The sequence below is a fragment of the Polyodon spathula genome, chromosome 5 (genome assembly GCF_017654505.1).
Source record: "Polyodon spathula isolate WHYD16114869_AA chromosome 5, ASM1765450v1, whole genome shotgun sequence".
Taxonomy (NCBI): Eukaryota; Metazoa; Chordata; class Actinopteri; order Acipenseriformes; family Polyodontidae; genus Polyodon; species Polyodon spathula.
Window position 1 is genome coordinate 34089136 of NC_054538.1, and position 16246 is coordinate 34105381.

The following is a 16246-nucleotide window of genomic DNA, read 5'->3' on the forward strand; positions in this document are numbered from 1 at the left end:
ACTTTTTTCAAATACAAATTAGTTTTAACATTCTGTACATCTTTCAAAAATATTTTTTCTCCATTTCATTATACTGAAAATGTATAATTATTTTGCTTGAACACTGTACTGTAAATAAGAACAGGTATCAATGACATGTCAATAGTATGAATGTTTATTCTCTAGACCAGTGGTACTTGAACAAAGTAATAGTTGTATCTACAACATATCGGCAATAAGTGAATAACAATCAGCCAAAATAACACAAAATGCTTCACATAAAAAAGAACAGTCTTACTACAGTAGCAGGCACCATTTACACAGCCTCTGGGTTTCTGATCAGATAAACTCCAGATTTTTTAAATCCACTGATTGAAATGTCTGGTCTACCTTTAATGTTTTCAAGCAAATTGGCTTCATCACTGCCATTCATTCTCATATCCACTTTGACATCTGATGCAAGTTTGACATCGCGAGTTCCAATGTTTCAATGTACATTTTAAAGAGTTGACTCAGTAGCTGGGCTAAATGTTAAAAGGCTTCAGTCTTGGTTTTTGGGTGATGTTCTTAATGAACTATCAATGATAACACATTTTAGGCAACTTACATCAGTAGAATATAATGTAAATAGAAAATGAGTTTTCTGGTGAGTGTTGGTGTTTGAGTTATTATAATTTATTTGAACACAATGACTAGCTAGTGACTTGTCATCGAGTTTTAGTGCTGTGGCTCATATTTATCTCAATAATAAAAATAATAGTAAATAATAACAAATAAAACAATAATAATAGTAGTAAAATTAATAGCAAGAAGAAGAAATACTACATGCAACACCATCATTATGCCATGCTTTATTTTCACAATAAAATATAAATAAAAGAAGTAGCAATTTTTTTTTTTACCGTTATCTATTTGCCTAACATACCAAACATAATAGTTTGTGGTGCTTTTACATATAGCATACAGTATAGGTAAGGATAGGGCTCCGTGTTCAGCTCGACAGTTTGGTACAGTTCAGGCTTTTCAATTCACATCCCAATGCATTCTGGTAAGCGCAGTCCTGCTTCTCTTAAAGGACAGAATGGTACCTGAGACAGGTAAAATGCACCAGAATGCATTGGGTAGTGAGTTGAAAAGCCTGAACTGTCCCGCTGAACACGGAGCTATACGGTCACCTTAAGTATAGGGTGCACAATTATGAACCCTCCTACCAAATAAAAAAACAAAGATGGCTACCAGTCAGTTACCATTGACAAGATTATCTTAACATCTGATCAACATTCATTTATCCAGTATGAAGGGACATTCCTCGATAGATTAAGCATCAGTCAGATAGAGTGATTTTTTAACCGCTCCTCTGGAAAACATTCTTTTCCCGAAAACGTGTTGGTTATTTCTACTTTTGCTCCTGGGCTTTTGCTTTGGATTTTGATTGTCTGAAAGTTAGGTAATGATGACAATATGCAGTACAATTGATATGGTGGCAAAATGTTTCTCAAAAATAATCATGTCCTTTAATGTAATTTTTTTATTCGGTTTCAAGACAGTGCTCCATCTCAAATTAAAATTGGCTTGCAGCCTTTGCCATCAGACCTTCTTAATGCCTCTGAGCTGACATTTCACATTCCTCCTACAGAGATTGTCATATGTGGGCAGTCTAGTGAAAAACACTCTGTTAGTCATGTGAGGCTTTATTTAGTTATATGAAGACCTTTCTGGTGAGGAAAGTTCAAATTCATCATGTTATTTATTACTGAATCTGTGTTACAAACAGATATAAAAAGGAATGTTTCCTGTTAAGCATTGATTTAAATTATGACCGTTTAAGAGTAATCCCAATACAGTCACTATGAATGTTACAGCCATTCCAGAGCACTACTTTTCTCAGAAATTACTGTACTCTTCCTAGACAAAGGCAAGTCGTTGTTTTTGCTATGGTTATTGCTAATTATTTATTTATCATTGATTAAAAACAAACCAAAACCAAAATAACTTTTAATGCTGCATTTTATTTAAAGCTGTGTTGTGGGAAAAGCAGCTAGAACTATATCAGTTTCAAGCATTTCATGGAAATGTGAAATACTGTAGATAACTTCAACAATCTGGCTTTTATGAATGGATTCAAAGACTGGTTGAATGGCTTTAAAGTTTATAATCATGGTGCATTAACTCATCATTCCCCAAACCGATCTATCAGTAGTAAGTTCATCAATTATTCTACCTGACTGACTGTCATGTATTACAGGAATATACATTGTGTTGTATAATTACATACAGTTCTATAAGGATAAGCAGTTGTGCCGGTAAATATTAAAATGGATAATCCATACATAAAAGATAAATGTGTTTCTGGTTTTCTTTTCTTTCTTTTTTACCCAATTCCATATACATGTACTCTCTTTGATCATTATTCCAGTTGATAGGTATGGTACCTGGCATATTTTTAAATCTATCAGGCTTTATGTTTTCTCCCAGGTCCAACACAGGCTACAGACTCAAACACAAGATTCATCTGAGTGATCTATGGATAGCCTCTTGTGAAGAAGAGATCTCTGCCATAAACATTGATCCAAGGAATTAATTTGTCATTGATTTGCCCCTAACAGTCTGCATTGTTTCCTTCCTGTTAGTGTGATACAGAAAAAAAAAAAAAAGCATCAATAGAGAGAAGACAATATTCACTACTCTCCAACAAGTACTAGTATACATGATTAACATTACAGGTAACTTGGGGTGGACATTAGACCAGTTTACATGTGTGATTATGTCACGTGAATGGACAATACATGTGAAACTTGGCAGGGAAAGCTTGTGAAAGTGTCCCAAAAAACAGTCTCAGTATTTTACCGTGAAAGTCTCCATTCTTATGAAATGCCAGGAAAAGCTTGTGAAATCAATTCCCACTTTCACATGAAAACACAAGTTTCTCGTGATAATGTTAATTATCGTTCAAGTCCTTTCCTAAAGCCATTCTAAAAGTCACATGGGAATACATAAGTTACCATGGTCCAAAGACGACAGCAAGGAAATTAAAGTTTTGTTTGCTGTATTTCCTTTATCAGATTGATGTTGCGATAACCCTACTTTTTTCTCCATCTTCCCTAGAACTTTGCATAATGCTAATCATACACGGATCTAATGTGTTTGTAAAGTATCACATAGATTGTATTTACCAAGTTTCTGTTTAGAACTAATTGATAAACTGCATTGTGGGTTTGTGAATTCGGGTAGTTACAGCTACTGTACAGAATAGACTTGCAAATAGCTTTCCAAACAACTGTCAAAACAACTTTATTGTAAAGTACTAGTAAGTACTATGCTTAAATGTGTATAACTATACTCCCATGCAATTTCTATTAGTTATGTCTGATCAAAACCTGTGTCCACCCTGCTCTTATATTCGTTGTAGCGATGAAGAGGCTTGGGTGTTAATAAGGGATATTATGTGATACAATGCACAACACAAACATAGTTTAATCCACTCCCAAAATAAAATGTGGTGTGGAATTTTTGTTACTTATTTCTTGGGAATCAACACTACTCAATGTTCCAATTCTTCATTAAGTAGAAACAGTCATACAAGTACAGCGCAAATGAGGATGCTATATTTGGTATAGATACAAAATAAGATAACATTTATGTAACGTGGCCTATTTTTTGCCTGTTTTATACTTCTCAAACCCCTAATTATATGTACTGTATATATGTTGCATTGAATAGTATGAACTGCAATTGTCTCATCTTAATTAAAAAAAAAAAAAAAAAAAAAAACTTGCAATGGATTTTAATATGCAAGCCTTCTGACAAGTTCAATAGTTACCCATTTTCTATAGGAAATCCAAAAGTAACGAATGGAGAAATTCATTTGACCCCATTTAAACTTCTTGCTGACGAAATACCCAGTATCCATGAAAGGATTCTCAGGCCCTGTATTATTATCAGTGCATTAAAACAAGGATGTCTACAGTTTAGAACAAAAGGGAACAGAATGGAAGATCAAAAGAGAAGTAAAACTGGAATACCTTTCAGTATGTCACGAGAACTAAAGAGAAGTACAGTATAAACCGTTGACAATCTGATTTGTCATCTTTTTGGCGCATAAATATATCTGCTAATTAAACCGTCAAAAGGAAAATGATGAAATATTAAACAAAACCAAAATGAATACAATCAAAATTATGTTTCACACTGAAAACACATACCATACAATACAGATATAATTAGATTTAAAAAAAAAAAAAAAAAAAAAAAAATGTTTAGTATGGCTAAGATAACCTTTGAACATGATACAATCTGTGATCTTTAAATTGTTCATATTCTCATTTAGATCAACTGTCCAAATTACTTGATGCCTACATGCATTGATCCTGTTGTGTAGATTACAGCAAAGTGAAAAGCCTTCAATTAAGGGTGACTGTAGGGCACACAAACAAAATCTGCAGGCGTAGTTTAAAGAACTTTAATGCCCAAAGCCATTTAATGCCCACCACTTAGAGACCATTCCTGTTATACTCATCCAAGCCATGTCTGGTTGTTGGGTGATACAGTATTAGAAGGACTTGTTGCGAACTATACTTTGTTAAATACAGCATGTAGCTGTTTTAAAATCTGAACACTTTGTTTTATGTTGCTTTCCTTGCTGCAACTGTTGTCTTAGGCAGATAATAATGCATACTACTAAAGTTGATGGATTGACTTGCATGGTATTATGCAAAACTAGTTCATTATTCTTTGTGATTCCCAATTTGTACATTGCTGTACTAATAAGAGCTGTGTACTGCATGTGATCTGTCAATACATGGGAGGTTTAAATTAAATGAAGGGGTAATTTCAACACAACTTCTTAGGGGAAGTGTAAAATCTATGTTGAATGTTACATATAAAACCAATAAAAAAGATCATTTTAAATAAAATGTTATTTGCTAAATGTCTGTAAACTAAGGGCTTACCAGGGAAAGCTATATCCAAACTAAGGGGTAATCAGGGAAAGCTGTATCCAACTCATACCAATGATTCTCATATATTAACAATGATCACGTTCATGACACAATTCACAATTCCACCCCAGGTGAATATATGGACTTGCATTTCAGTTGAAAATATAATTCCAAACGATAACCCTTCCACAATAAATATCTGCACACTTAAGAAAGGTTACAAATGAGAGGAGGCCATTCACTCCATCTTATTGTCTGCTGAAAAGAACGTATATAACTATATACTGCTATAGTGTGTTTTTGATGTTACATTTTTTGCTTTTATGGTATCCATGTGTGTGAGTAATTGTTGATCATCACTTCTCCATTTCACTTCCCAACCATTTCACTTTCTAACTGAATGTGTTTGGTCCATTGGGATTTTTGGCAAACATTGTCAGTTGAGACAAGCAACATTTTAACAACACTGCAGTGCTTTGAACACTACAGGAGGTAGTCACTTTATTAAGAACTACTAGGAAAGAAAAGTAGACTTTTCATAAGGCTTCATAAGGCAATTATAATGCAAAGGGTCAGAACCATAAGCTTAGAGCAGTTAGTTAATAGTTACCTTATATTCTAAGATGCTGATTTTATTTTATCCACAAGTAATGTAAGCTTTCTAGTAATAGGTGGTCCTGACATTGTTGAATATATTGCAGCTAGTGACATTTTTTAAAATGTCCTTATTTTTGCTATAAATGTTCGATATATGTTCCAAATTTGAAAGAAATTGGAAAAGACCAAGCAGGAAGTAATTCTGATAGCAATTGAATCAGACAGAGCTTCTAATTATCTAAGACATTTATATTTAAGATCTGATAAGAAAAGCAAATGCTGTAGGTAAAAATGAAAACTTTAGTGATAGGCATTTTTCAGGAAATATATGTGGTAATTGTTTTGCTCTCTCTTTCTCTACACATACGGCCTTACAAATACTTTAGAATGTTTTCCTTTTCAATGTTTATATCAATACTTTGTCTTTGTTATTGGTATTCACACTTCTACAGAGCTCCTTGCTTCTGGTTTTACAGTCTCGTGGAAATAAAATAACTACCTTGGTGGTGTCAGTGTGTTGCTATAGCTACAAATATGATCAAGTAGGGCTCATTAGTATGAAGTAGGACCATCCCTTGCCTTCAGCTGAACTGGCACCTGTGAAGCATACTATTCTACTTCATCTGAACAGGTCGAATTCCCCAGTTCCTGCAGCACGATCTGTATTAGTTCACTGTCAAAATGGTGGCTGAGGGTGGTGGTTATCTGTCCAGCAAATCCCACAGATCCTCAATAGAGTCTGTTTTGAGATGTTGGAAGCATTCATAGGGTATTATTTTGTACTTAACAACAGCAGTCTCCTTCAGTTATCTGCCCCGACCAGACCAATAACTTGGAGGAATACAGTTACAAGTGGCTCTGTAACACCTTTGTTAAAAAAAGACCATACTTTGTGTCTCCTTATTCTGCATTCACCTGGATTCAGCCTAACAGGTGACGCGTAGTAAATATTGCTGTGACATTGTCACTGTTTCCACACATCACCAACTAAAAGTTAAAAAAAAGCTACAGTCGCCCTATAAGGACAGAGGAAGTCTAGATGTTTTCAGTGAGAGTCCGTGATGCTACTTCCTGTCTCCATTACTCTCATATTTCCACCGCCTACATCCCCTCCCTTAATACAGCATGTGCTGCTGTCCTCCTGTTCAGTTTGTCGTGCTGCTCCTTTGCATTAGTCACTAAGAATCATGCTCTCTTTTTACATTCAGTTCGCCTGAGGTGAAAGAACGCTGGCTAGATACTCTCCACTGGTAGGTACCACCTTGTATATGACAGCTATTAACTACATTAATAAAAAGTAAAACCACAAATTACATTAATAAGAAGTAAAATAATACATTAATAGTAATGCAAGAAAGAACTGTAAGATGTGTTCATAGAATACAATAATGTGGAAGAATGATCTTTTGTATTTCTTTTTTAAACTAAAAAAAAAAAAAAAAAAAAAAAAAAAAAAACTTTTAAAACAGCAACACATTTTTGTTGATGATAAAATTATTAACCAGTCCTTGGTTCTACTTTATGAGGCCTTCTGCACACTTTGTATGAGCAATGATACACTTTAATGTATGGAAGATCCCAGAATGTTACAGTACAATACAGTACTGTAGCAACAAAAAATATTTTTATTAATTTAACAAAATACTACTGATGAATCTAAAATGTAAATTATTTTATGTTGAAACTAAGATTGTAGTTCTTAATTAACCAACAGATTATACTGTTAAATGCAATATTTAGAAAAGGGGTAAGAATATCATGTACATTTTTCTGAAAGGTTCAACTACTTTTTACAGGAAAATTAAAGCAGCAAAACGTAAAGAATCTCCCAACGTACCATCAACAAAATTACTCATGAAGGTGTTAAGTAGCAGCATTGCAGTAAGTTTAAATACAGTATTAACTTTCATTATATTTTTTTATTAATTTTTATATTTATTATGAATTTTAATTATAACATTTGCTTGTTCTTCACTGCATCAATTTATACTCAATTAATAATGTTTTGTTTCCTTTTTAGTCTAAAACACTACCAGGAGGTAATATGGATCCCTTCATCGAGTCTGTTTTGGAAGTAAGTTTTATTTTTAATTATTGGCACAATGAAAAGCAGCTTTACCATCTTCACTAGTTTGTTTTCAATAAGTACATACCTATTTAAAAATGATTATGTTTGCTAACATATTATGCAGCCAGTGGGAGGCACCTGCCTGCATAACTTCTGGGCTGAGGTTTGTCTAATCCAGTGTTACAATACAGCGAGTTATATGCTGAGCAGAAATATAGATATAGAAATCACTGCTGACGTGGAATTAATACCATGGTCAATGTGCATTCAAATTTCCTTTTGCCTTTTATCTGCATTTTATTATGCTTCCTATACTTTTAACATAGCATATCACATTGACATTTTTAAACAATTACGTTTTTGGACATTTGCAGTCAGGGTTGACTTTGGAGAGAGAAGTATTTGTTTGTAAACAACATCAATCAAGTTTTAAAATATCTACCCCATTAGGTTACACAAATCTTAGTTTACTGTAAGTGGTCTCACATGGATTGTGGAGTGCAGTTCTGACAGTTAACATGTTTGTTTCCAGGGTGATGCCAAAACATACCACTTGTCAACACCATGTGACAGTGAAGATGGAACATGTCATCTGATTGGTGAGTTTGAAATTATGAAATCCTAACTGTAACTACACTTGTGGTAAATCCTCTAGCATAGTAATATTTAAAGATAAATACACGCTTTTAGCTTTCAAATGCAGTCTTGTATAGATAGATTTCTAGTTTCTTTTAAAATATGGATTGTATTGTGCTGTAGACTATGTAAAATATACATGGAAAACGGTGTCATGTATTTATTGGAAACTTCATAGAAACTGAAAAATAATTAAATTTACTGTAGTGAGTTTTAAAATGTATATTTTTCTTTCTATTTTACACATCAGAAGGCAACAAGAAGAGTAAGAAAGTGTTGTCTTGGCATTTTCTAATGAAGAGGAGTTCCACACAGTCTGACTCCTCCACTCGTTCAGACCCAGAAATGAAGACCCAGTTATTCGGACAGCCTTTATCCATGCTCTGTGATGAAGACGAGAAACTTCCCAAGCCCATCATGGTAAATACTGCATTTGGATTTCCTTATTTTTGCTAATAAATCACAACTCTGTGCTTTCCCATTTACTGTAACTATAGTAAAAACAAAAACAAACAACCAACCAAGATATTACATTATTAATTAGATGTTATTAGCCTGATAATATTTGCTTCCAGAAAATGTTACAGAATTAACATCCTTAGGAAACCAAACTTCAAACTCTCTAAACAAATTCCACTTTTTTTGTAGGATATTCTTACACTGTTGTTGAAGAAAGGCACTTCCACTGAAGGGATTTTCAGAAAAGCAGCAAATGCAAAGATGTGCAAGGAGATAAAGGAACAGCTAAATGCTGGAACAGCGGTTGACATGGACACAAGACCCATTGTTCTTCTAGCTGCTGTCTTCAAGGTAATAATTTGGTTAGTTTCATTCAACCCCTTCTCAACAAAATCGGAACGTTTTAAGGCACACCTGTAACAATTGTCTGCTAGCTAGGTGCACAAAAAAATACAAGATACTGCGCTGTGATCATCCCTGCGGTAGGTTTCTGCTGTTCTAAAGAGTTTCATACATGTTAATGTGTTTGCAGGATTTCCTGAGGCACATTCCAGACAGCTTGTTGTTGACTGAACTTTATCTTCCCTGGGTGGCATCAATGGAGATTGACAATATTAATGAGAGATACCACGACCTAAAACTGTAAGTTGAGTAAATATATATGCATAATGTTATGTAACCATTAAAATACTGTATAAGGACAATTATAATCTAGAACACTATTTAGGAAGTTTATACCTCTCTGTAGGTACTTGGTAAATCACATTGGCGATGCAGTATACAATGCAGTATAAAATTGTATATGTTTGTATCGGGGAGGCGGATCATACATATATTGTAGATGCTGATGTATTATTTGAAGCGATTTTAGAATAGGGGCTTTTGAATGGAATTTACAAGTTATTTAAGGAAGTACTGAAAGGTGAAGGGCTACTTCTGTATTATTTAGGGACTTTGTGAAAGAAGAAGTTGAGACAGCAGGGCAGATTATATATTGTGCTTTTCCTTTTTTTACAGAGTGGTGGAGAAGCTCCCAAGGCCTAACATTCTCCTACTGCAACACTTCCTTTGTATTCTTCACCACATCAGCAAGAATTCAGTGATTAACAAGATGGATGCCAAAAATCTTGCTGTTTGCATTGCACCAAACATGCTTTTGCCTGACAGCACATTATCTCTTGAAGTGCAAAAAGAGATGACTGAAAAGGTGAGCACTACAGTTCTTTATAGTAAGCTGTATTCATAAATGCAGATGGAAAATGCACATATAGTTAGGAGAAAATCTAAAGTTAATTTATTATATATATATATATATATATATAGATATATATATATATATATATTATATATATATATACTATATAATAATATTAAAGTCTTGTGTAACATCAGAATGTAGAAAATATTAGCACCAAGTAAAAGTGATATGTAAAAGTTTTGAGTGTTACTTTCATATTATATATCACTAGCAGTAGCAAAGTGTGATGAAATATATTTTTTAAAAATGTGTCCAGGTATAAAATACACAGCTGATATATACAATAAATGACAATGGGTTTTAGTGTCAGTAATTATAAATTATTGAACTAGGTCAGTGCACTTGTTTGTAACATTCTTTTTATCATCAGTCTACTTCTACTTTAGTGACAGGAGGTAATAAGTAAATAACATATGCACATGACTACAATTCTTACTTTTGCTTTTGTTTTTACAGATTACAACTTTGACAGAGTTTCTAATTGAAAACTGTTGTGAAATATTTGGAGATAACATCGCATCTTTGCTTGGTGAGCCATATGAAGAGGAACTGACTGATAGCTCAGGTACGTGTAAATCAAATGCTAGGTGGATGGATGTAAACATTGTTCGTTATAGGCCATTATCTTTCAGAGAGTCACATTAAACTATTCTCAAATAACTTACAGTGTTCTCATTTTGCCTTAGATACATTATCATCCCACCAAAATGACTCTGCATACGACAGCACAGACCCAGATGTTGATGGAGACTCTCAGAGCCTAAGCACAAAGCAACAAAAAGACACTGGCTGCAGTCTGGAACTAACTGAAAATGAACAAATGTCTTCAACTTGTGAAAATAAGTCTACTTCTGATATTTCTGAAACATTCAAAAAAAGGATAAATAGGAGGTGCTCAGAGCCTAACATTTTGGCTCATAACCCTTCAGTTGGTATAAAATGTCAAAAGCTGACTCGGAGCCAAGGTGACTTCTCAGAGGACCTAAGCTTTGAAGACCAGCAACTTAAAACACAAAACTCGGACAATTGTTTTGTGACACAGTGTTTCAGGGACAACAAGCCTGCAAGTCTGAAGCTGAGCAACATTTTGCAGAAGGAACTGCCAACAGCTCCTTCCTCTAAAGCTTCTTCAACTTGCTCCCTGGAAAGCACATTTTCCAATGTTTCTGACAACTCTGTCTTTACCAGCTCTCCTCTGGCATCCCCATCTAGCCCCAAAAGGTCTTTCTTTGCTAGGCACCAGTCTTTCTCTGCCAGAGCTACTGATGACAACGAGAAACATGAGAAAGAACTGAAGAAACACTCTCTGTCCTTTTCTATAAGGAATGACAAGAAGCCCTTATTCAAAACAAAAAGCTGGGGACCAACCAGCTTCAACAGGAACAGCCTAAAGAAAGACTCTCAGAAAGAAAGCCAGTTCTCATGTGACACACTTCAGGAAGACTCTCAAAATGAAGCAGCAGAACCACAGCCCAGAGCTCGTACAACATCAATTTCAACTGAGGAGGTCTTTCAGCAAGTAGACAGCAAAAAACCGGGCCAGCCCCCATCTTATGAACAGGCTATCTGGAGCCGAACTTCTCTTGCTCCCCCTGAATATAGGTTCATGACAGTGCAAGATGCTAGAAACAAATTGTCAACAGATAGAAAGACCAGACCATATTCAGTAACAGAGAACCTCTTGAATCCCATAACTAATAGTACATTTGGTTACAAGGAGAGAGACAATATTAATGACAGCAATATAGTATCTGAAAAATCAACAGTATTCCGTCACAGAGCCATGTCTGAATCCATATCAAGAACTAGGCATGACTGGGTGCAGCGTAGGTGTAGCCAACCCCTTTTTGAGGATATTTCATATGCTAAGGAATCATATGTGTAAATATGATGCTTGTTTACTGTACATGTGTAAATATTTGTGTATTGTACATATATAGACTCACCCCAGCCAACACAGACTAGGAGCAATAGAACAAATATATTCATATATTTGTCAGAATCTGCACAGACTCAGCATCTGTTTCCACATTAAAAGCTACCTGTAACTAGTCGATTAGTAAAAGTAAACTTTATACAGCACTTGTTCTGTATATATACAGAAAAGCTATGCACAAAATTAAATTAGCTATATATCCATATTTATACTATACATCAAACATATTAATGTTGTGCTAACTTTTTGATAGCATAATGTCTTTATATATTTACTGTATATATTGAACTGTCAAATAATGTCTTTATATCTTTATATATTTACTGTATATATTGAACTGTCAAATACAATTTCTGATTTTGTTTCCACTACAATAAAGCACTTTTTAAAACCATTTTTAAAGGTATTTTGTGTGTGCTTGATGTAAGATTACTGCTATGGCCAAACATTTTGCATCACCTAGAATTTTAGGATTAAACATAATTTAAAAAAAAAAAGTATATGGAAATAAGTTAGATCTTGCATTTAATATCATGTAATCAAACAAACTACAAAATGATATCGCAAAAGTCTACCGGAAGCCATATTTGTAGTTTTATATTAGATTTTGAAATGTAACATTTTTCATTTTTTGTCAGTTTTTCGTTGAATATCTGGGAAAATACAAAGCGATACATAATTCAATATGTTAATGTTACATTATTCAGCAGGTTTCATTTGACTTAATTAATTGTATAAGGTTATCCAAACCTTTGTCCATCCCTGTATTATAAGCCTGGAGTGCAATAATAGTATGGGTGCAATTCAAAATGCACTGTACATCGTACTATGTATTGTAATTTAACTACCATTCTAACTTGCGTTAATGTAATATGTGAAGTTAGCCTAGTGATTGAAATAAATATATTAGCAAAATGTTTTTTTCCACATTTATTCTTTCAAACATAGGACTAGATATTAATTGCAGGTATGAAGCATTATCAAAAACTACTACAGTGTAGTTAAAGCATCTGTATTTTGAAGTCTATACATAGTATTATTTTCCTCTATTCCAAGATTGGGGAATCTCTGCAGTGTAGGCTGTTTTTAAAGAATGCACTTACTGAAAGTTAGTTTACCATAACATTTAGTCATTTTGAAACCTGTAGTGTAGGCTACGGGTGCAGTACTGAAAATAGCTGTGGCTAACCACTATATTCTTTGGGATTCTGCATCAAATTGGAATGTGATATAAATAATGTAAGTGATGCATTTAGAGATTCTTCCTATTTCTACTTGAATGAGAAAATTTTGAAACCATGGCCGGACACATGGCTTTGGCTCTATTTGAGAACAGAATTTGAACTGTACAGGAAAGAGGAAACCAGCACTGATCACAAGGGCACGCTTGGTTTTTCTTTGAAATTTGGCCTTCCTACTGAGTAACCATACTATCTTCTTTTTCATCAGCAGCAGAATTAGACTTCCTGTGTTAGCGCAACACTTTGTTTCAATGATGATTTTTAAATGCTAGGTGATAAATAAGTAAATAAGCATATCAAGATAGCTACTGGTTCTGAAGAGTTATTTTCATCCAAGTGACCAACAAAGAGAAAAAGATGACTACAGTGACTTTAGATTTTAAGTGTAACACATGTAAGTGTGACACACAGATAGGAGGTGTTTGTTTAACATCTAGTAGGGGGTGTATACCTGTAACTGCAGTACAAACACTTACAAAGTACAACTATTAAACTTCAAGGCACTAGAAAGCTGGACTTCCAGTTGTTCAGGAAAAATAAAATGAATCTGGCAGGTAGAAAAAAAAAAACTGTTTTGAAGAAATAAACATGGAATCCAACACAATTTAAGTGAAAAACTGCCATATAGTCTCTGGCTTCCAAAAAATAGGTATACTTCCAGAACAGTTAATTCTGCATCCAGAAGTGGAATTGCCCTCCTGGGCATCAATTGCCAATAAAGCAGAAACATAAACAGGTAAATATGTTTGCATTTTAAACACCAGGCAGTTCCAGACTGCAATTCTTTTGGCACAGGTTACTTCTGAATCTCTACTGTGCTGTCTGACACACTTAAAATCTGGTTCCCTTTTTGTAGATGCAAGGTAAAATAACTGCAGTAAATGAAAGTAGTACAATGTGGAGAATATTAACACTACTGGTTCAAAGGAGAGCAGCGAAGGTAAGAAAAATATATAGTGTGAGACTGCAGATTAATTTAACTGCTACTATAAGAACTGGTACTATAATAACTACATTCTAGATGAAAAATCTGGTAAGATTTATTTGCACATGAAAAATAAAAATATTTCTGTCTAAGCATTTCACTGTTGTCTCTATGTCACTGCGGCTTGCACTGTTCCTTTCTTAAAGGAGGCCAAAGCTAACAGCTTCCTTTGTGGTAGGATGTTCTTTGAATTAAAAAAAAATGTGACCAAAAATCAAATTAAATATACCAGTACTACACATACAGTTTACAGCAGGGGTGTAAACTCAGTTCCTCAGGGCCACAGTGTCGTTTGGCTTTTGTTCTACCTGAGGTCTCAATTATTTAATTGGTGCACAACTCGGTCCTGGAGGGCTGGTGTTCCTGCAGGTTTTTATTCCAACTGCACCCTAAAGTACTTCACTGGACCTTATTAGAAGCTTAATTGGTCCAATTAACCAATTTAGGGAATGGTTAGAACAAAGGACTTGATGTGCAACAATGCTGAGGTAAACTATGAAATTCAAGTAATAAATGAACCCTGGGTATTCCAGGAGAATATGCCCCACCCCATCACAGGCCAGCAGAACCCTGAACAACAGAAACCATACAAGAGGGGTTGAGCTCTCCCATCCGTGCAAAAAAAGGATGAACCGTGACTCTTCTGATGACATCGCTTTCCTCCAGTATTCAATAGTACAGTCTGAGGGTGTGTTCACACTGGGTCCATTTAGAGGGTTTGGTCCGCACTCGGTTGTGTTCGGTACATTTGGTGTGAATTATGAACAATAAAGACCGCTTGGGAAAGGAACTGTACCAAGTCCAACTAAAGAGGAGGTCTTGGTCTGTTTGGCAAAAGCACCGAGTCTGATTTGCTTGATAAATGTCAATGGGCCAGTTTACATGCAGGGCTCTTTACAGGTGGCCATGCACATGCACGTTTGGGAGAATTACACGTGAGAATCAGGTTTGGGGTTGAAAAAAACGGCATAGAGAGGGACAGCGTAAATCTCATTTACTCATGTAAATGATGAAAAACATGGGAAAACCACAACGACGATAAATATAGTTGGTGAACTGGATGTTTAGAGGTAGCTCGATCGCCCAAAATGACGCAACAAACCAATATATCAACAAGTTGTTGATGCCGTTTCAGAACAGGGAATACACTGCACAGTCCCACAAGCTAGGGACAAATTTTAAAAAGTTAAGCAGTCCTACCTGCAGGAACGATCAAGGAGATGCCGTTCTGGCGAAGAGGGATATTCAAAGTTTGGGTTCTGGGAAGACATGGACTGTTTATTGGGGCAGCATCCAATGGCAGTTGCAGCTGGTCACTTAATTGACACCTGCCAGCGTACTGCATCTAAAGAGCCATCCTGCTGCATTGATGAAGGTAACATCTTGTCGTGTTTTACATGTACGTCCAAAAACTTGCATTACTGCTACTTCAAAGTAATTGTGATACTTTTCATTTTATTACTGAAGCCTCCATCAGTTCTACCACTTCAAGCAGCCACAACCTCCTCAAGCAGAGCTACACAACCACAAGCTGAACAGGTGAGCGAACACCCGGATTCATTTGCCATGGATGTGGAGCAGCCAGAGGAGGCAACTGAGGATGAGGAATCGATAGATGAGACTGCACATTCACAATCTGATGTGGCAGATGGAGGTGGTGAGGCTCTATTTTTAATTGTATTTATTTATTTTGTCTCTTTGCTATATATTTTTACTGCCCAGCAGGCAGAGTGACACCGTCAGCATGACTGGTCAAGGTGGATGACACAGCAGCAGCAGCAACATCAGGAAACTGTGACGATGTTTCTGAGTTCCTGTAGAGCATTGCTGAGGCTGCAACATCCAACACACCTATGGTTGACGTTGGCACTGACAAAGTTGTTGCCTCTCTTGGCAGAATCCAAGATGCCACCTCCATCAGGGGACAATCTATGCACCGTCCAGTTCACCCTCCGAAAAGAGGTGTCCGTACCAGGGGAGGAGGACGTACCCCACGACAATAACATGTATAAATAAATAATGTCAAAATAAAATTGCAAATGAACATATTGATTGTTTTTTTTTTTTGTTTACCTCATTTATATTTAACATAACGGTAAATCCAACAAAACTTAAAATAAAGAAAGGAGAGCGCCTCCTCAGTTTGCTGA

The 16246-nt window shown here is 35.3% G+C and overlaps 1 protein-coding gene across 2 annotated transcripts; it reads left to right on the forward strand.

Annotated features, from left to right (window-relative positions):
- The first annotated feature begins 6634 nt into the window (after positions 1-6634).
- On the forward strand, positions 6635-12155 carry LOC121315881 (T-cell activation Rho GTPase-activating protein-like). Of its 2 annotated transcripts, XM_041250438.1 has the most exons (10): positions 6635-6763; positions 7310-7394; positions 7534-7587; positions 8114-8180; positions 8468-8637; positions 8866-9027; positions 9209-9318; positions 9694-9883; positions 10391-10499; positions 10621-12155. In XM_041250438.1, the coding sequence occupies exons 2-10, from the start codon at positions 7368-7370 to the stop codon at positions 11817-11819; spliced, it is 2088 nt and encodes a 695-aa protein (XP_041106372.1). In that variant the 5' UTR covers positions 6635-6763; positions 7310-7367; the 3' UTR covers positions 11820-12155. The 2 variants fall into 2 exon arrangements, with proteins under 2 accessions (XP_041106372.1, XP_041106371.1); XM_041250437.1 differs by having other exon boundaries at positions 6635-7394.
- Positions 12156-16246: the final 4091 nt, after the last annotated feature.